The sequence below is a fragment of the Nasonia vitripennis genome, chromosome 5 (genome assembly GCF_009193385.2).
Source record: "Nasonia vitripennis strain AsymCx chromosome 5, Nvit_psr_1.1, whole genome shotgun sequence".
NCBI classification, from domain to species: Eukaryota; Metazoa; Arthropoda; class Insecta; order Hymenoptera; family Pteromalidae; genus Nasonia; species Nasonia vitripennis.
Window position 1 is genome coordinate 24320711 of NC_045761.1, and position 20988 is coordinate 24341698.

Consider the following 20988-nt stretch of genomic DNA (forward strand, 5'->3'; position numbering starts at 1 on the left):
AGCAACTCGCGTGATTGATGCCAGCAATCGTAAACTTTTGTGTTATTCATACTATACACGCAGCGCGAGTATGAACATCACTACCCGAGAAAGTCCGAGCTTTCCGGCCTATCCATCACACGGCTTTCATCGCATTTTTAATCAAACGCATAGTGTAGGGACTGAATTAATCATTCGTATAACAGCGCTTAGAGCCGATTTATCGGTTCGAGAAAGAGAGAGAGAGAGGAAGCGAGTACTTTATCGAAGCTCCAAGTTTTGCGGTTCTCTCGCGCGAATAACGCTTAATTTGCCAAATCTCCAAAGCTATTTTGCCCTTCGATTCTCTCTCTCTCTCTCTCTCTCTCTCTCTCTCTCTCTCTCTCTCTCTCTCTCTCTCCCCGGTGTAATTAATGCTCCGAATTGAATCCCACATAGCCTCGGGTTTCCCCAAGTCGGAGCTAACGTATATACCACGTCAGCGTAAGTAGACACAAGAGACGCGCTGCATACACGCGGCTACATAATACAGCGTCGAATAAACGTCTTTCAAGTCTTTACTCGCGGTCGCGACGAGCTATGGAGCAGTCGTTACGACGCAACTTTCACCCCCGCGCGAATTAAGCTATTGTCTGGTTAACTCGAAGTTTAATTAAGCCTTATTAAGACCTTAACTCACAGAGCTGGGATGCGTCGTATAGGGGCTTCTCGCGCGTTAAAATTAAACCGGCAACTTCGCTATATAAGTTCCGACTTAAAACTGCGTCGCAAGCACCTCGCGGTTTCGGGAACTTATATTGCGCGCAGTTTTCGTGTGATAACGATCTCTTTTGAAAAAAAATACAGCTTCCAATCGGCTCTCCCTCTCTCTTGACTGTAGTAGCTGGTGGTAGCAACTGGCTCCATCGATTCTGCCATATAACGAGGGCCGCCGCTCTCTCTCTCTCTCTCTCTCTCTCTCTCTCTCTCTCTCTCTCTCTCTCTCTCTCTCGCGCGCGCAAAGTCTGCAGCGGCATCCGTTGCAGCTGCAACAGAGTGTCGCGCGATCGTTATACCCGCTCGTTAGTTATCGCGAGCGAGACTACGCCGAGAGGGAGCGAGAGAGATCGTCTGATTATATATACGTAGTCGCAAGCGGGCGAATAAACAATTTCGTAGCGGCTCGTTAAGCGGCCCGGGAGGGCTGAAGTTCGCCGTTAATTTCGCGCCCCTAACTGCTAACACCCGGGGACTTGAGAGGGAGAGAGAGAGAGAGAAGGTAAGGATAGATGGCGCTGCTGCTGCGGCTGCTACTGCGGATGATGGAGGTGTCGCCCGCGGAATTTACGATTCAGAGCCCGCATTTGTTCCTTCACCGAGCTTGCGTACTGTTCGACTTCGAATTCATCAACGGATACACGTTCGAGATTCGAATGTCGAAACTGGCAGGATCATATATTTCTAATAAAAACTAATTCAAACTAAAGCCTTTATTCGATAAGCACGTTCGAAACTTAAGGTATACAACGCGTATACTGTGGTTTGATTGAAGCTTTCGAAAAAACACGTGAAAGCCTTCGGCGCAGTCTCTCATAATCCACCCCTTCTTCTCTTTCTCTCTTACTATACGCGAACGAACGTCGACGCGCGAAGAGACAAAAAAGCGCGAAAACGAAATCCCCGAAAAGTACACGTGAAATTATACGAGAAGCGCGTGGAGCGTGTGTATTTACCGCGGGAAAAAGAGTCGCGCAGCCGGTTTAAACCACCGACAAGCTTTACTCTCTCCCCACACGTACATACGCATTTGCTTCGCAGATATACACATGCACACGCGCACATGCACAGGTGGTCCAATTTCTGAAAGTGAAAAGTCTTTTTTCCGACCAGCCGCTTTTTATTTATTTTGCCCGCTATTTTTCCAGTTTTCAGCCCGAGACAAGAGACGGAATATTTTAGCGGATGGTTTTTTCCTCTCTCGCACGCCGGTATGTGTGCGTGCGTTCTTTTTTTCCAATTTCGCGACTCATTCCGCGCGTATTCGTCGGAGAATCATTTTTAAATTCCGTTTTAAATTCTGCCTTTGAATCGTTTATCTCTTTTCTGGGGGGACATGTGTGTGTGCAGTGTTCGAATTTTCGGATATTTCGGCCCCGCCGACGAATATATATTGCGAAATATATGAATGACTGAGCCGTTTATCTTCGTCGAATACGCGCTTCTCCATGCGGGCGCAATGAAAATTGTATTTTTATAACGCAAAGCGTTGAAGTTTTATTTGACGCGTAGAGTAGCCAATTAGCACTGCTGAACTAAACGCCGGCGATACGAGCCGTAAAGAAGTCGCCAGATCGTGGATATGAATGATGTAGTGCCACTATAACGCGCTTTTATTTTAATATCGCGTGTAATTTTTCTTTCGAATCTCGACGTGTACAGTACTGCGGAAGAGAACGCGGCACATGGGACGAGTGTTTCAATAGAGTGCATGGTATATAGTTTCCGACGTTTTATGGAACAGATAAATTTCGTATGACATGGGTTTCAGGTTAATGCCGCGCGGGAGTTTACTACAAATTTTAGAAGGTAGGATTTGCAGTATCGGAAAATAATAAAAGTAATCTGGAAAGAAATTACAGCGCAAACGCCCGAGACCGGTGGTCATTTTCAGGTTCTAGATAGCGATGTTAATAACCCTGTACGTATATACTTAATTTTGATTAACACATCAGCTTTTGTGAAAAACTCGGAAAAGCCACGAAAAGTATAATTCCAGACTATTTAGATCCTTTTCGAGGAAAAATGTTGTTATTCCCTCTCCCCCTCTTGGCATAATCAAGCAAACGGATCTCCCGATGTTACACTTTACGTAAGCCTCGCGGTTGCGTAAAGTCGCCAATAACGTGGTATTAAAAATAAAAAAGCAGAATATACACAATCGCAGCCGTCATCACCGGCACAACGAAAAAAAGCATATGAACCATTCCGATGTAGTTGGCAATTACACTCGGCACGACTCATCGATCGCAATTTGTTTACTCGGTGAAAGTTTCTAATTAACAATCGTATTCGTTATTGTCTCGGTACGACACACACACGCAACTGGCATTGGTTGTTTCCATGCGTACATTGCATCAACAGCAAATTGATGGCAACAAACGATTTATCGGCTCGTTTGCTTCTTTTTTTTCATCTACAAGCGACTCGATGATAAATGATGTACGTACACACATAGTCGTTTACAACGGACACACGCATAATCGATTGCGTTGAAAAATAAAATACTTTTTTGGCTCGGCTTTCTCTCTCTCTCTCTCTCTCTCTCTCTCTCTCTCTCTCTCTCTCTCGTTGGAGAGCTCCCCTCATTTTTCTGATTAATCGCTTTTAAATGAGTTGTAATTGTTCGGCGCTGCAGTTTTGACAGCCGTAATTAAGATTGATTTTCGCCAGGAATTTCACGGAGTCATCCGCTCGTCTTGGCCACCGGAGCGATGATGCCCCGTGAGGTTTGTCGCCAGGTATATTTTCGAAGATCCTTTTAGCGTAATTGCTGAAATGTATGAGTTGGACTTTAATTGCCGGCTTTATTCTCCACGTGAAAGTAGACTAACGAGATTTTGAGGCACATGAGCGAGGGCCGGGAAATTAAGCCTGTGTCTTATACGCATCGATTAATATCAGTTAGACGAGCTTTTAGAATAAAAGCGGATCGTCGATTACACTTTAATAGCGAAGATGAAAAGTACACGTCTTCACAATTCCGGCGACACGATACACACGCATTAATATTACTTTGAAAAGAATTTCGTGTGGTATACGAGCTCGAGGCACTATCGCCTCATAAATCTTCGTTAATTACACCGAGTATAATCGCGGATATGGGCCGAATGAATCAAAATTTCGGTGGATTAGTCAAATGCTCCTCCCTGCATCGTTCCATTTATTATATATACCCCCTTATATAAGCCGAAGATAGAGAGCAGCCGCAAGAAATGAGACTGAAAACTATGTCAAAGCTTCATTTATCTTGATTGAAGGGGAATCAGCCGCGGCAATAAATCTGTTTATATTTTTTCTTTCGCGTCGCTTCGTGTATACTGCGCATCGGGATGTTGTGACTTCGATAAACAAAATTAGTGCTGCACTGCGAGGCTTATTCTTATCGTCCAAGTAGATCACGTCGGGGACTGGCGAGACAGTCGCTACTTAAACTGCCCGATCCGATCAAAGTGAAAATCAACGCGCTGAAAGCTCATTTAGCCGGAGCTTTTTTCGAGATATCCGTGCGGCTGCGTCACCGCACTTTTAGCACGCGCTAACTACTTTGACCGGCCGTTTTCTCATTTTTCGGCGGCGGATAAGTGCAGCTCTTTCGTGACTTAGCTTTCGGGTGTTATCCTGACTGATCACAGTGATTATACCGTCAGGCTTCTGAAATCGTTAGTCCCTCGTCGCTGTTACGCGGAACAACGTCGGTGAAAAAAAAAGAAAAGCTCGACCTCGAGCTATCGCAACGATTTAGCGGCCGAAAACAGCTCGATAAAACATCGTCTCTCGTGTAAGAACGGCCGAAGATGAATATCGTCCTCTCCGCTGAACCTTTTTAATCCCTTAAGTTTCTTTGATCCTCCGGATGCATTAATCTGATCTAATCTCCCCGGCAAATCTCCCTCGGCTCTCGATTTCCATAACACCGTCTTCATTCAGTCCCACATCCCCCTCCGAGTACCTCTAGCGTACGCGTTCAATTTTTAATAAACAGCGCAAGCTCTCCTTCAAACAACGACGAAAAAAATTAAGCCATCCACCCCTTGTCCCCGTTTCCGCGCATCGATCGCACTTTCGGGATTCCACAGAGGCCTATACGTGAGATCCAAGCAGGTTGCACACCTACACACAGCGCAGTGCAGGGATGAGACACATCCTCTCGGCGCCGGAGGAAGTGCCCGGGACACGCGCGGAGTTACTTTATTGCTGCCGGATGGGTTAAGAGAGAGGGAGAGAAACTCGGCCTCCTGTCCGCGCCAGAGGCAACCGCGTATTTCAGCCCCTGCGCGACGACGCGGGAGGGCAAGGGTTATTTACTGCCGCCTGGGACAGAGGGGAACACTGGCTGTGGTTAGAGGGCTTCGGTTTTTATTGACCATGAATTTTTGAGCTTCGGGAAAGAAGCTCGACGAGGGTAAAAATATTTTCCAATTAAAAGTTTTAACGAATCAAAAATAAAGCCCGGCCGCTGTTTGTGCTACCGAAAACTTCATCAATAATTCATCGTCCTAGAAAATTTCCAAGGCACTTGTGATCAGCAGCAGCGCTGCATCAATTCAAATGCTCCGCGCGAGAGTAAACAACGTCTCCATATTCTCGCGCGTCAGCTGAAAACGGCTTCTTTGTAATGGCCCGCAGCATCAACAAACAAAACTTACAGCAGAGAGCCGCTCCCCTAACTAGCCGATTGCTTACATCCATCACATAGCAGAAGCCCGTTGTAAATACATGCAGCAGCAGCTCGTGCGGCTGCCGTAAACCCGAGCGGCGACACACACACGCGCGGCGAAGCTTTGTTTGTCCCGCATTTCCATAAATCTCCATAATCCAAACGAAACTTCCCTCCCTCTGGCCTTCTGTTCCATTGTCGCTCTCGAAAGCCATCCCCTTCCCAGGGATGACACCTGTCCAAGACGAGTGAACGTTTTAGATCATCGCCGGGCTGAAGATTCAATCGGGAGATAGAGCTATAGCGGACGATCGCTGAATTCGGGATGAAGGTTTCGGCGCTGCTGCTACCGAAATGTGTATTATGCATCAGAGGCTAGACTGCGGGACTGGGGCTGAATGGGAAGGTGGTTTTTGGGATCGATGCTCGCGGCAGCTTTGGAATAATGAAGCTGTGGGCTATTTACTCGGCGAATCGAGACGGGTTTCTATGGAGCTTCTTTTTTGGTGGTACCAGCAACGTAGCGTGTACGTGTTTCCGCGAACTAGAAGTAGGCCACGTGTGCGTTCGCGGAGTGGAGACCTTGATTCGAATCTTTCACCTTTTTCGATTGTACTCCGGTAAACCGAATGTATCTGTAAAAGCAAACGATCCTAATACCCGGGAAAGTACTTCTTTTAAACCGGTTAACCGATATCCGATTAACTCGAAGCTTAGCCGGCTTAAGTCGATGCGCTAAGCCTCGAAATTTTCATGCGACGCTGGATACTCTACAAGAATTCATTAGAGATGCGGCATCAAAGACACAATTTTGTTTTGCGGATATCAAGCTAAGTATACATATAGCGAACTTTATCGATTCGCTCAAATTAGCAGTTCCGTCAACAATTATCGCTAGGGGGAACACGTTAAAACTTGGACGATAAAACATCGCAGAAAAACCCAGAGATTGTCCGCGGCGCATAATCTACTTTCGCTATTCCCGTCTCCTAATCTGAATAATCTGCTTCGCTATTCTCCGATCTGAATAATCAAATCAGCATATCTCGACACTGTTCCCTACACCAAAAGTTACACCAACTATGCGCACATGCTAACGCTTCCACTTGATACCACCGAAACCCACAGCTCTTTCATCAAATCTGAGACGAGTCAGTGTAGTTTTCCACTGGAAAATCTCGCGTTCGCGCAAAAAGATACGGTTATACACAATCACGCGAGAGAAAATTTAGACCATGAGTCTGCTAGCACGTGTGTGATTCACGCCGTTCGATTAATTATAGACGCGCTTATTCGAAGATCGTCGCGACTGTCTTTTTGCCTCGCGTCTTTATCGCGCGTTTTTCCTCCGATGCAGCGGCGGCATTGCGTCTAAAATGCCTCATTATCGGGATCGCGCGCATGATAGATAGAGAGAGAGAGAGAAAAAAAAAATAAAAATAAAAATACACGCGCGCCAGCAGTGTCAAGTCGCAACGAATCGCGTCGTCTCATCCGCGACCGATCGGATTCCTCGCAGCGGCGTATCGGGGGGCATTAATCATCGGATAATTAGCGGCCTGTTAATAACCGAGCGCTCGCGCTTACCGCCTGATTAATTGGCCGTTTGATTTAACGGTCTTTGATTGAAATTTACGTAAGTGACACGCGCGAGTGTAGTCGTCCGAGTCGCTGCAATTCTCAAGTATTTCGAGAATTATTTTTTTTGTTAGACCATACAAAGGATCGAAAACGCACGTGTCGTTATTAAATGTCCATTAGCGTCCGGTGTCGTTTACGTAACTTTTTCCCGATTGCTTTCAGCGACGAGTATGTAATTTCCAGCCGCCTCGTCGCTCTTTTTTCGATCCGATCGTAACACACGAAAGGTCAGACGTTACACACATACAAAAAAACAACCTTTGTACCCGTCTCCGAAACAACGGACTTTTGGCGCGAAGCGAAAAAAGTAACTCGGCCGATCAACCCGCGTCGCGTATACTATCGCCGACTCGGCATCTGTAATTTGAAGCGGCGCGACCTTATCGGAATCAAAAATCGAACGCCCACATTCGGCTGCGGCACGTATACGTGTAATACCTACACGCGAAACCTCGAAATGAAAAAGAGAGAGAGAGAGAGAGAGAGAGCGCAATAATTACGCTCGCGCTCGCGCATTTGTCCTCAAATCTATTTTTAACTATCCCGGAGCACGATAGTCGGCTAATTGCGCGAGCCGCCGGCGCGAGTGTGTACATCGCCATTGAAAATCGCGTGATTCCCACGGCGATATACTACTCTCCGTATGTGTGTATGTGACGGAAGCAAATTACGCGAGAATATATAGGAGAGAGGGATATACGACACATAAAGGTATTTTATTTAATTTCGTTGCGAGAACGAAAATTGCCGGCTGTCAGCGCGTTGAGTAACTCGTGTAATGTGTAATGATGTGTGTATGAGTGTGTGTGGACAAAATTCGATGTCGAAAACCGAGATCTGCTTGAATAAAGCGCCCTTTTGATCTCCACTTAACAGCCCGCGTCCGAAAGCCGGCGGCACTTGAACTTACAGCTCGAATGTCCCGTGACAGCTCGCGTTCGAACGTTCTCGGCTATGGTTACAGAATATACCGTCAAAGTGGTCCCTTATGGCTGAATCCACTGATCGCGTCGACGACTTCATAGTTCATATTCGTGTACGTAAACAATTAATATTTTGAAAAAAACAGCGGCAAATCCAATTTCGTCCTTCTGCACTCGCAACTTTACGGCTTCGTAATGACTCTTTTCCACTCTCTTCGCGACGGCTGAAATTGTGAGAGGGAGAGAGCAGCGAGTCTGTTTTTACAGGTCTTATAGAGTAAACGATCGCTCGAGTGCACTGGAGGACAATGGTAATTCGCGTTCGATTAAAGTCGAGTGCGCCGACGTCGTTTACTCCGCTATTGTCACTCGCGCGCGACTCGAGAGAGGATTTTTCCCTCGTTCCAAAGGGAATTGGGTTAAGAGAGGAGCCAAGGAATTGCTAACTAATGCGCTGCTTTAATTGGAGCCCGTCGAATTTTCATAGATACACCTACACACTGTTTATCCGACCCTCACGCACTGACCTGTTGAGTCGGACACAAAGTTTCAAGAAACAAACTGAGGCGAACTACGCACATCGGGAGAAACAAACAAACGGATGACACACTGACTCATTTCCCGCATCTTTTTATATTAGAAATATTGAAAGTCAATATTTGTCGTCGGAACACTAAATATTTCCTTATCCCGCAAGGAGAAGAGAAGTGCAACTAAGCGTTAAAATTTTGCTACTTTAGGAAAGTGGGCAACTCGACTACGGTATAAACTTTAGTAAATAAAAGAATTCTAGATAAACCTACGAGAGTAACGCCTATCACAAGTGTCGCCGTTACACACTTCGCAAATACACACATCTCTCTCGAGACATCGCGAGAGCGACGCGGAGAAAGGAAAAGAAAGAGAGGCTCGTGCCAAGGAAAATACACGGTCTCGAAAATCGTGACGACAGTCGGAAAGGAATGCCATCGCGAAAATAAAAATTCGAAGGCCGCGCGCAAGCTTTATTATATTTCCAAGTGCTTTTATTGGCGTAACTCTCTAATATTGCGCAAGACTTTCGAGGAAAATCCACACACGGCTAGCGATGCGTATAAACGATCCGCGACTCAAAATTCAGCCCGTATAGAGAGAGAGAGAGAGAGAGAGAGAGAGAGAGAACGAAGAAACATCCCTAATAATTCAGAGAGCGACGAGCGAACAGAAGAAACCTCTCCCAACAATAATTCGCGCGACTCTCCTCTGCACCCACGTCCCTCGTATACAAAGCTCCTCTTTTCCTCTCCCTCGTACCAACGCGTCGACGTGCGCTAAAATGCGAGAAATTCTCATTACGGACCTGAGCAAGTAGTCTCACTCTGACATTGATCCTTGGAAGTAGTCGTCGTCGTCGCCGACCACGACCTTGGGCCACATTAAGTCTGAGAATTCGAGCTATTTTCGCGCAGCGCCGGCGACGAAGCTTCGCTCGTCATCCGCATCCTTTCGGTCCTCGTCGTAATGCACTGCGTGATTTTTTCGTTTCGAGGACGATATCTCTTCCGCGTTGGGATTATTCTTTGGAAAATTTAATTTCGAATTCGCGCTTAACGAGAATTCTTATTCAATCCCGAGAGGAATGTCGATCGCCGCGTCGAGTCTCTCGATTTGAATTTCCCACGCTCTCTTATTCTCTATTAGCGAGATCGCCCAGGATGTTTATGCTAAACTGTTGCACGCGTATATAAAGCCGCGTCGGGAGCAAACGTTCGAGTATAATGGAACCGAGCGATATATGTCGGATTCGCATCTGGTGCGCGCACGGTCTTGAGCTGAAAAAAAATTCGAGGCAATAACACGAGAAAGCACATCTGTTTACCGTCCGACCGGCTCTCATAGCTCGCATATAGATTGCGCGCTTTTTTTCAACCCTTGCGAGGAGCTTTTTTTCAAAAAAAAAAAAAAAGAAGAATCGAGATCAATATCGCGTATATTTAGCGAAATCGATCGGAGCACTTCTGAAAAATTCAATACGGAGAGGAAGATGCAGCAGCGGCCGTTTCATCATCACGCCCACTTAGGTCCATTCCACTCGAAAAGCTCCTCGTAAAAACACAGCCTCTCTTTCCTTCGCGAATATTCATCATTGACGATCCCCCCCCACAGTAGCACACGCGCTCTTTTGCATCTACTTTTTCATTTTACCAGCCCGCGTGTGTGTGATCTTCGACGTGGACGTATTAGGGGTGGAAAAATGGAGGGGACGATGCTTCCCGGTGACCCAATTACGCATGCCGCTGAGAGAGCGAGCGGCTCTTTTGATTTATCCGCGAGGAAAATTTAATAAGCCGCGCGCACAGCGGATAGAGTATTTGGGTCGATTAGGAGCAACAATGGATGAGAGTTGCCACGCGAAAGTTTCGGTTTACCTTTCCCGGGGAAAAGCTCGCTAACTTGTCTCTCTCGAATTTTTCAAACGTCTTGTGCATACGAAATTCTTTGATATTTCGGATTGAAAATGTCGGTGTACTACACCCGGAAACATCCTTATCTGTCGCCAGCCGCGACACAAGCATACGTCGGCCCTCTATCTCGGGGATAAAAGCTCACCCCCTGCTGGGAATCCGACGATCAGCATTAATCTTTCCTCCTCGAGAGAGAGACAGAAGCGCAGGTGCGATAAAACGCAAAATTCGCCAGAGAAATAAGATCTCTTATATTATCGCCTCAAGGCAGTGCTGTACATATCCTTCGCCCCCTCTAGTTTATGCGGCGCAGGCGTAATGCGCCGAAAAAGAAAAGAAGAAGCAGTATCGATTTCCTACTCGCGCGCGCACTTCTCTAGGCCTACACACAGCCGAGTTGATAAATCGACAGATTAGCTCGAGAACAGAAGGTATACCTGCGCAGGCGAAATCCCCGGGCAGCGAAGCTTTTGTCGAGACGAAGCTCTGTATGTGTGTGGGTGTACTTCTGGACTCGACTAATTGGGGGGATGAGAAAGAAACTCGCTCGGATATCATAGTCCTGAAGGGATTTTTTGTTTTCGAAATTTTCAAGAGCAGATTAGACTTTGCCTGCAAGCTCGTTACAAATATATATATATACCTACAACATGCACGCAATCTCGGCGCGGTGAACCAGCAAAGTTTCCGAGGGTACATGAATCACGCGTGTACAGCTGCTGCTAACGGGATAATTTTTGCCTTACAGTCCAACAAACTATAAGATAAACAATCGTACTAAATCTTACACGTCTCTTCGTTCCAGCAGCTGCGCAGCCGTTCTCCGCAAGCGTCATCGTCCTCGCCATCATCATCAACGCGCCGAGATCCACATCAGCAGCAGCGGCGGCGGAGGCCAAGAGCAAAGATCGCAGCTGAGCTGGCAGAACGCCGAAGGCCGCCGCAGCACCGCACACGCCGGCACCTCGGCGCTGGTGGCGGCAGCGGCGGCGGCGGCAGCGGCCCCGGAGCTTGCAAGCTCGTAGGCCTGCTGCTCGTCCTCGCGATTCTCCAGATCCAAGGCGCAAGGGCGGCCGACGATGCGCCGGCGAGGATCTTAGAGACCGCCGGTAGAAGTAGCCCAGCTGCCGTACACGGGAGACCCGATGCAGCTGACCGCGCAGGTTACGAGGGTCGTCAGGAGGATGGACGAGCGGATGCTGCTCGCGATGAGGGCCACCGCGGCGAGGTCGCGGAGAGCTGGCTCCTCGGTCACTTAATGGTGAGTTCGATCGAGGACACGAGTGTGCAGCTTATTTACAATGTTTAAAATCCGCCTCGTCCTTGAAAAATTCCAGCTCGAACCGTCGTCCATCGATCAGCAGCATCAGCGGGAGGAAAGGAGGCCCGGAGGAGCATCGCGCGCTCGTCGAGAAGTGCGTAGTATGCCAAAGTCGCCGGAGGCTGCCTCGTCCTCGCATGCCAGCAGTATCAAGCCCTACGAGGCGTTGGCCAACACGAGGCGAAGGAGTCCGGAGGAGCAGGAGGAGCCACCAGCTGGCCGACGCATTGCCATGTCCCTGTCGGACGTCTCGGGGGTCGCGGTTGCCGCGGCCGTCGCCGCAGCCAACGGCAGCAGTAGTCCCGGACTCGGGACCTCGACCATCGGCCCCGGCATGGGCCTCGTTCTCAACGACTCCGCCGAGGAGGGCAATCACACGACTCGGCCCCTCGAGCATCCGATCGATGTATCCAGGTTCGTTGAATTTTGGCGCCGAGGAGCTTTTTTCCGCGCCGTTGTATTTTTTTAATGATTAACGTTACCCGGTTGCAGAGCGATAATACTGGGCTGCATCCTCGGGACTATAATAGTGACGGCGGTGTTCGGCAATTTGCTGGTGATGGTGTCGGTGATAAGGCATCGGAAGCTACGCATCATCACGAACTACTTCGTCGTGTCCTTGGCGCTGGCCGACATGCTGGTGGCCATGTTCGCCATGACGTTCAACGCGAGCGTCCAGGTAACGGGCCACTGGCTCTTCGGCTACTTCATGTGCGACGTCTGGAACTCGCTCGACGTCTACTTCAGCACAAGCTCGATCCTCCATCTCATGTTCATCTCGGTCGATCGATACTACGCCATCGTCAAGCCGCTTAGCTACCCGATCAGCATAACGAAGCGCGTCGCCTGCTACATGCTGCTCGTCTGCTGGATCTCGCCTGCCATCATATCCTTCGTGCCGATCTTCAACGGCTGGTACACCACCGAGGAGAACGACCTCTTCCGACACGCTCATCCCGACGAGTGCATGTTCAAGGTGGGGGCTGTGTTCTCTTTTCTCGATGAAACTCTGCGCGCTGAAGAAAATTTCTGACGTCTCTCTCTCTCTCTGTCGCGCAGGTCAACAAGGGCTACGCGATCATGTCGTCCTGCATATCCTTCTGGATACCCTGCGCCATCATGATCATGATGTACCTGGCTATCTTCAGAGAGGCCAACACCCAGGAGAAGCAGATTCACAGTCGTACGGCCAACGCGATGCTGCTCAGTCACAGGCCGAGCAGGGACCTGAACAACGTCAACGGTGAGCTCAACAGCGGCGGTGGCTCCTCGAAGACGCTCACGCTCAACGAGGTGAGGGCGAAGTATTCGATTTTCCCGGCAGGGGAGATGCGCCCGACATGCGAATCTTCCCTAGCCGCAGGCTCTATACAGCAACTTCGCAAACATTCCAATCCAGGCGTTAGCCAGCCGAGAACTTGAGCTTCTATAGTAAAGTTCAGACGAAGACGTACTTGCAGGTGAGCGGCGCGGTGGAGCACCTGCACACCCCGACGAAGGACCAAAAGGTGATAAAGATGAAGCGCGAGCACAAAGCAGCGCGAACGCTCGGCATCATCATGGGCACGTTCATCCTCTGCTGGCTGCCCTTCTTCCTCTGGTACGTGATAACGGCCATCTGCGACCCGGAGACGTGTCCGTGTCCCGACATCGTCGTCTCGATTCTCTTCTGGATCGGCTACACCAACTCGGCGCTCAATCCCATCATCTACGCCTACTTTAACCGGGACTTCCGGGAGGCCTTCAAGAACACTCTGCAGTGCGCTTTCTGCTCGCTCTGCCGACGCGAGCCATCCGATCTCGAGGCCCTTGACTTCCGCAGGCCGTCGCTCAGGTGAGGAGAGCCCAAGGTGCTTGTTGCCAGCTTTTGCTTTTTTACTACTCGATATCTCGGTGTGTTGGTATATCATCCATTAGAGGCGGCTATGATCTATTCTCTCATTTTTATCGATAACATGCAGCGCTTGTAGACTATTTCTAATCATTTTATACTACTACTAACGGCTTCATTGTAGAGGCTTGAGGGGGAGAACTGTTGCTGCTGTGGCGCGCTCTCGTCGCCTTTCAAAGATAAAGCGAAAACCGGCTATTAGATTTCCAGGAGTCTCGCTCATTACCGTGCTTGGAAATAACGCTGCACTAACCCCTCCATCACCGACTTTTCATCTCTCGATTTAATAATCACGCAGAGTAGTGTAACGAACAAAGCGCCTGTATATACACGTATACAATATAATAACAGCGATAACGAGAATCTGGAATGATTAAAACGTCATCTACGTTTGATAGCGGATATACGCCGGCCGCCGCTTTCCTGATGGCATCGGCTTTTCATCCCTAAAACGACAATAAGGTCACTTCCTTATTCCGCGTGGCGCAGATCGATACCTATGTACACTGTACTCTCCGCGCCGACCAGAGAGAATGTCTTACTCTCGCGGCTCGTCAAATTGCATTCGCGCTTGACGAGCAAACGATCGCTGGAAATTTCATGAATAATTTCGGCGTTTTCACGCCGGCTACTGTAATTAGACGCGCGCGGTTTTTCATACTGGCTCTCGCTCGCTCGATTAAAAGTACATTTGCTTATCCGCGAGTGAAATCTCGTTGTAATTTTGGCCCACCGCCAGGCCGCCTAATCTCCGCGTGAAAAAGAAAACGCTCTGTAAAAGTCGTGGATCCATTAAAAGTATATAGTCAACGCAAGTCGCAGCAGCAGTAGTCCCTGATGTACATAGCTATGTATACATACAGCATATTACAAGCTCACCGCAAATAATGCTTCAGCGCAGCAGCTTTTTAGCGCCTCTATACATAAATGTATACAAATGCACTATAGATGCCATGAATCTTATGTCTTGTGCACGCAGCTCGTTTATATCATCATGTCTTTCTCCTCACCCGGGGAGAAACCCGTGCTATTGCTGTTGCAGGTACGACGACCGCACGAAGAGCATATATTCGGAGACGTATGTCAAGCACAATGATCGGCGAACATCGAGCGACTTCGGCAGCAGTCTCTGAGACGAAAGGAAATTTAGATTTTAAGTTACATAAAACCGCTCACGGCGCCCTTCAATGATGTATACACACACGCGCGAGAACCCACCTACATACACACGTTATTATACACACACACACACGTACATACAAGAACACCCACACATTATCTCGCGTATACTGCTGCGGAGCGCAAAGATATATATATATATATATATAAATAAGCAGCTGTGTGACACTGAACAAAGATTCTTGTATAAGTTTATTATATTCTGTAATACGTCTATATCCGCGCACCGGTCGGAGTGCGTATATATATTATTATTGTCCTCGTCTTCTTAGCGACGTGTACCGCTGCTACAATATATATATATATACATAATGTCTCTGTCTCAGCCACACGACGAAGGGATACTGATGCAGAGCCGCAGCCCGTATACGACGCTCTTAATATAATATATCGAAAGAGAGAGAAGGAGAAGCTCTATATAATGGCAGCGCCACATACGACACAAAGACACAACCGACGCGACGTATAGCCAAACTCTCATTTAAGTATAGACATGATGATATACAATATGACTATATTATATCTCCGCATAATGTTTGTGCTAGGTTTGTAATCGCATATTGCCAAAGTTAGCTTGTAAGCGAGTGCTTCGTGTTTTAGCCAATATGTGTGTGTGTGTGTGTGTGTGTGTATGCGTCTGTAAGCTGCGAATGTGATCTGAACGAATGTACACAGTATATATCTAGAGTCTTGCCGAGGTCGAGCGCAACGCGTTGTCACAGTTGACTTTAGAGCTTTCCGAGAGAAATGTGTTGGGAGCTTTTTACGACTTCTCTAGACATAAATATTATTCATATCACTTTTAACACGCGAATACTTCCTATAAAGAGTAATTTAATTTTCTTATGAGACAAAGAGAGAGCAACCGAAAACCTCATAACGCCTATATCGATATACATATATCATATACATACATTCATATCTCTCTCGAGCAAAGCTGAAAACAATTGATACGAAAGAACGAGTGAATGAGCGCGAAATTTTGAGGTTCACCTCTCTATATACTCACCCTCGTCGTATAATACACTCCGTGAGGGGTGGATTCGAGGAAACGATTTGTATCTTCGGATTTATGGATTTATATATAGTCGCGGTTGATCTCGGCACGTTCCTATGTTCTCTGCGCCGCCCACGAGATAGAGAGACAGAATTACGCGACGACTTTTCTACGCTCGAAGTACATATCTTCCGAGTGTTTTAGCTATACACAGCGACACGCGCAAGTGATTTTTAAGTGTAAAGTGCTCGTAAGTGTAAAACTATTATTATGTATACGTTAGGGAAAAATTTGAATGCAGACAAGGAACGTGCTGGATCGCGATTTTTCCTTCGTTTACTCAAAAATCCTAGCAAGAGAATTTTTTGTGTGTATAAAGAGGGTCACTAATATTTTAATAAACTTTCTCGATATTACTTGTGCGGGAAAGAATTTTGCGTGGAAGGAAGCGCGTTGGCGCTCGACTTTGGACAGCGTCTCGAAGCAATATATAAATAAATAAGATGGAGCGAGAGATGAGAGCAAAACAAATACACTTGTTTGAGGAGCATACACACGCGTATACTCGGTTTACCCGATATTATTGGCTCGCGAACGTGTATAACGCGCGATTCTACGATTGATTTCAAGTCTGATCACGATGATGTTATTTCTTTTTTTGAGGGGCTACGGGTTGTTATATTATTGAAATATTTATTGAAGCAATTCGTCCAGTTAAATTCGTGAGTAAGAAAATAAGTATTTAATTGTATTGGAACACCAGAGCGCTATTCATTGTTCAGATATATTGATTATCGTTGTGGTTGTTGAGTATTTGCCTTTAATTTTCTTACTCATACGTGCTATTTATGCGGAATCGAAAAAATTCCTGATGGAGTATTTTACAGTCCTAATGCGCAATATGTATAAAGTAATAGAAAAATTCTCTCGAGAGTTTTCCGTACAATTTGCAATAATAAATCAGGAAATTCAGTTTCATCGGAACTATAAACAAACAAATCGGGACTTTGAATTCGAATGCTCGACAGGACGAAAGATTCCGCGGCTTTGTGTAACTTAAATAGTTGTTCCGCCCCCTCAAAAAAAAAAAAATATCAGGCTCGAAATTCCTCAAGCGCGCGCGCGACGACAGATGAGGAAAAAAGAGAGAAAGCCGGCGGCGCTCCGTTGACGTTTTCACGGCTGATTTCACGCCGAGCTCCTCTCCTTTTTTTCTATCTGTATATCCAAATCGAAGCAGTTTCCCCCTCCTGACGCGGGAACATTTTTCCCTCGTTCGCATCAGAGGGAAGCGACAAAGAGACTCCTCTTCTCGTGCCACGTTGACGCGCGATGGATCGCAGATTCGCTATACCTACTTTTTAGGGAACTCGCTCTCGCTTTTTCTCTTGGAGAGATTGTTTTCTTTTATTCGCTCGCTTCCGAGCCGGTGAGCGGGATGAGCCGCTTAGCTTATTATTGGCTGGCTGGATTTTATTCGAAGGATACGAGGGGTCGTCGTCTTAGATTTTTCAGTGTTATTTATTTATTGCTTGGGATGCGCGAATAATTTTAAAAGGTACAGCAAATCGACAATTTCTCGCTTGATCATGACATGATGTTAGGATTGTATAGTTTTAGTGATGTAATTAGGAAATTTGGAAAAATTATGCTTATTATTTCAGTCTAGATGCTTTTACTAGCTGTTGATGAAGTGGCTTAGTTCGTAAGGGAGGAGAGAGATTTTTATTGTCAGTGAAAATCACAAAGGTCTTCTTCTGTCGTTATTCGGGTTTTGTTAGATTTTTTTTATTTCGATAACTTGTTGAAAGAGTTTTACTTTTCAATAACCCTCTTATGATTCGTTGAAGTAATTGGGTTGAATTTTATTGCACGAATAATGACAGCAAAGATTGTAATAGTGTAAATACTGTTTGTAAATAAAAAAAAAACATTTGTACATATTGTTTTATTTGATTAGATTTTATCGAAAATAGAGAGTATACCGTTTCCTTGAAATTGTGCAAGTTTGCTGTATTCTTCATTATGTATAGACAAGACCTCGAAAGCTATGATTTATTATATTTTTTATACATTTTATTATCACGTTATACATCCACATATAAAGTTATACGTTACGTTTTAAAAGTATATTGCAAGAGTATGCGATCAGCCGAGTCAATGTGGTACGAAAGGAGCGCAGAATGGTATACAGTCTATGAAAAATAAAAAGTTTTTATTGTTTGATTGTTGTAAAGACTATTATGTTAGTTTTGTGAAAAAAATTTATTTATTTGTTTATTTTGTTCGTTTTTACCAAAACGACACACAACACGAAAATTGTACACTCGTATATGAGAGAAAAAATTCTACATTGAAGAGAAGTTACCCGTAAAGATTTATAAATAAATATATAAATATATAAATAAATATAATTATACGAAAGCGTTATCATTAGCTAAGAATATATTTTGTGATCTAATCGTGAATGCTACTGCGAGTTATTAAAAGTAAAAAAATACAAAATAGAAACTGTGTCTGTTTTCTGTGCGCGAGAGTGAGAATTTTAGGGTTTGTATTTTTTAATGAAAAAAACTGTAAATACTAGCTGTTTTTTCAAAGTATGTTCAGTTGCGCTTTTTGTGTATTTTCCTTTCGAGATGGAGCGCGATTCCACTGATACACGACCGAAGACTCGAGAGAGAGAAAAATAGCTCGCGATGTATATGATAAGCCAAAATCGGCCGAGATTCTTAATGTCGCTTTTAATATTAATACTTAATAAATTGTATTGCTGTCTTGCTTTTTCTCTCGCGAGAATTTCGGTTGCGCGCCTTCGAGTGCATTAGAGAGAAAAAACAACCCATAACTTGTAATACTTTTACGAATCTCCTAACCCATGCGTACATGCATTAAAAACAAAAAAAAACACTCACTAATATATAAATTGTATTAGATCGAGAAAAGCTTTTATTATTTTTTCTTTCATTTTATATCGTTTTTAAAGAAAAAACAGAACCGTACATAGTATATGCATAAAAACACATACACTTGTTCTGACGTCGAACGAGAAGAAACTTGTTGATCTTTGTTAATGAATAAAAAATTATGAAAAATATAAAATAATAAACGATTAAATGTGTACAATACGAATCAGAGTTAATGTACAAGAGAGAGAAAGAGCGATAGGGATGAGACAGATGGGATGATGAAAAGAAACCGATGAAACGTCGACATGAGAACAAAAAAAAAGGAAAGGAAAGAACGCGATATGCGCCGCGCGGTAGTGACAAGCTGATTTTATATTCCGCAAATCAATGTTTTCCTCGAGCGAATGAGAGAGAGAGAGAGAGAGAGAGAGAGAGAGAGAGAGAGAGAGAGAGAGAGAGAGAAATCTGTCTGGCTGGCTGTCGGTTTTCCCCCTCGTCGTCGTCGAGTTCAAGTGAAAACGGCACGAATCCGGTCAGACGCGCGAAGCCGACCCCGTTATATCGTCGTGCACCGTATCTCTCCTGACGCTTGCTATATCGAAGGGGGCGACTTTTTTCTCATTTTCCAATCGGCCGTTCTCTAATGCATTTAGATATTACACTGAAGTGAACATTTTCCAAGTTTGTTCCAATGTTTTATCAGTGCGTTCTCTCTTGGATTTCTCGTACGTATATCGGAACACATCGAATATATATTGCATTTTCAAAATTTTCCAACTGTCTCTCCGAAGGACAACAGAGAAAACCAGCATTTATAGAGCAAAAGCAAAGCTGCTTATCGCGAAGTCGAACCAATACCAAACCGTGGTCGGAAGGCAGTCGACGTAACGAGCATAATAGTACACGAGAGAGAAGATTCGATAAAGCGCATTTCGCGGTGCGGCACAAAACGCGCGTATTACATGAGGGTCAGCGTATGGACAAGGCACAAAGACACGGGACATGAAAAGCAATACGTATACGTTAAGAATCATCGCTGCACAAAAAACGAAAAAATAATAATCGGAGTGAAAGAGGGCTACCAGAAGAGAGAAAGGAACAAAAACGTATAATATTAACGAACCACACAATACTACCGCCGTTATATATAGTAGCTTTTTTTGTAGTCCCCTTCCCTCAAGGGATCCATGCATCCGCTGTACCGTAAAAATTATTCGAGCAGTGCTATACTTTCCTTTCGTTCTTTTTAATACAACCTATTATATTATGTATAACAACAATGTTTGTATGTTTTGTATTTTTTATCATTTCGATTGTAAACGACGTTTGTACATAATTACTAAAGCATTAAAGTATAAGTGTATTACAAACTGTTAACAGGCTTTTCTTCAAACACACAGACACAGACATCACACACGCACTCGTCGATATAGAGAGAACTTCGTTGCTGCAGTGTATATGGGAATTAAGAGGAAAGAGAGCAGTCACGTCTGCGAGCTAGCGGAGGCGGAAAAAAGAATAAATATTTGATCGGTTTAATTTCCGAATGGTTTTTACGGTATATACATCTCCTCGAGAGCGGAATCGGAAAGAGAGATAGAAAAAAAGCTCGTCGTCATTACCTGCTTGATTGAACTCACGTACACGTATACGTATACCTGCTCGATCGTCGCTCGACAAAAGAGAGAACTTTATAGACTATAACACAGACAAGGGGGTGAAAGAACCGAAAATCAATAATTACCTAATTAAAGAGGGGAGAGGATAGGACGCAATTGTATCACAGAGAGAAGATACGTCTGACATGCTGCGTAGACGCATCGAGACAGAAATTAATAATAATAATGAAATGATATTCTAATAATTGTAATAATGTAATATTAACGAAGAGATCCAGTGTTACCGTATCAAATTCTAATCGTGATCAAGACTTAACAAAAAAACGTAGGTTATACGTGAAACACAATTGTGTATTCAACGTAAACGAAAAAAAAAGCTCAACTATTTCTACGATGTTTGTATATATAAATTAACAAAACTGTAGCACTTGGCAAGCCGATCAAAAGGAAAAAAAAGAAACACTGCGCCGTGTGTACACGCTATTATATAACAATAAAAGACGACCGCATTTCATTAAACAAACTGTACAACACAACCCTCCGTTAGCTCGTATTTCCCGTGTGACGTATTACCGTGATTCGATTTGAAAATTCCTGCGCGCGATGAAAGCCCGCGGTGAGTAAATGGAAACTTGGCTCGGCGCGCATACGCTTCTCGAGAGAGAGAGA

General features: G+C 45.3%; 1 protein-coding gene across 18 annotated transcripts in view; it reads left to right on the plus strand.

Annotated features, from left to right (window-relative positions):
• Window positions 1-20988, plus strand: part of LOC100123078 (octopamine receptor beta-2R) — a 176998-nt gene extending 156010 nt beyond the window's left edge. For 6 of the 18 annotated variants that reach the window (XM_032600553.1, XM_031931267.2, XM_032600556.1 and 3 more), the window contains 6 exons: window positions 11209-11664; window positions 11741-12138; window positions 12217-12700; window positions 12784-13017; window positions 13167-13558; window positions 14595-20988. In XM_032600553.1, coding sequence (XP_032456444.1) covers window positions 11662-11664; window positions 11741-12138; window positions 12217-12700; window positions 12784-13017; window positions 13167-13558; window positions 14595-14748 — 1665 coding nt within the window. In that variant the 5' untranslated portion in view covers window positions 11209-11661 and the 3' untranslated portion in view covers window positions 14749-20988. Of the gene's footprint in view, window positions 1-11208; window positions 11665-11740; window positions 12139-12216; window positions 12701-12783; window positions 13018-13166; window positions 13575-14594 lie in introns of all 18 variants that reach the window. The other 12 variants (XM_032600554.1, XM_031931268.2, XM_031931272.2 and 9 more) reach the window with 9 other exon arrangements.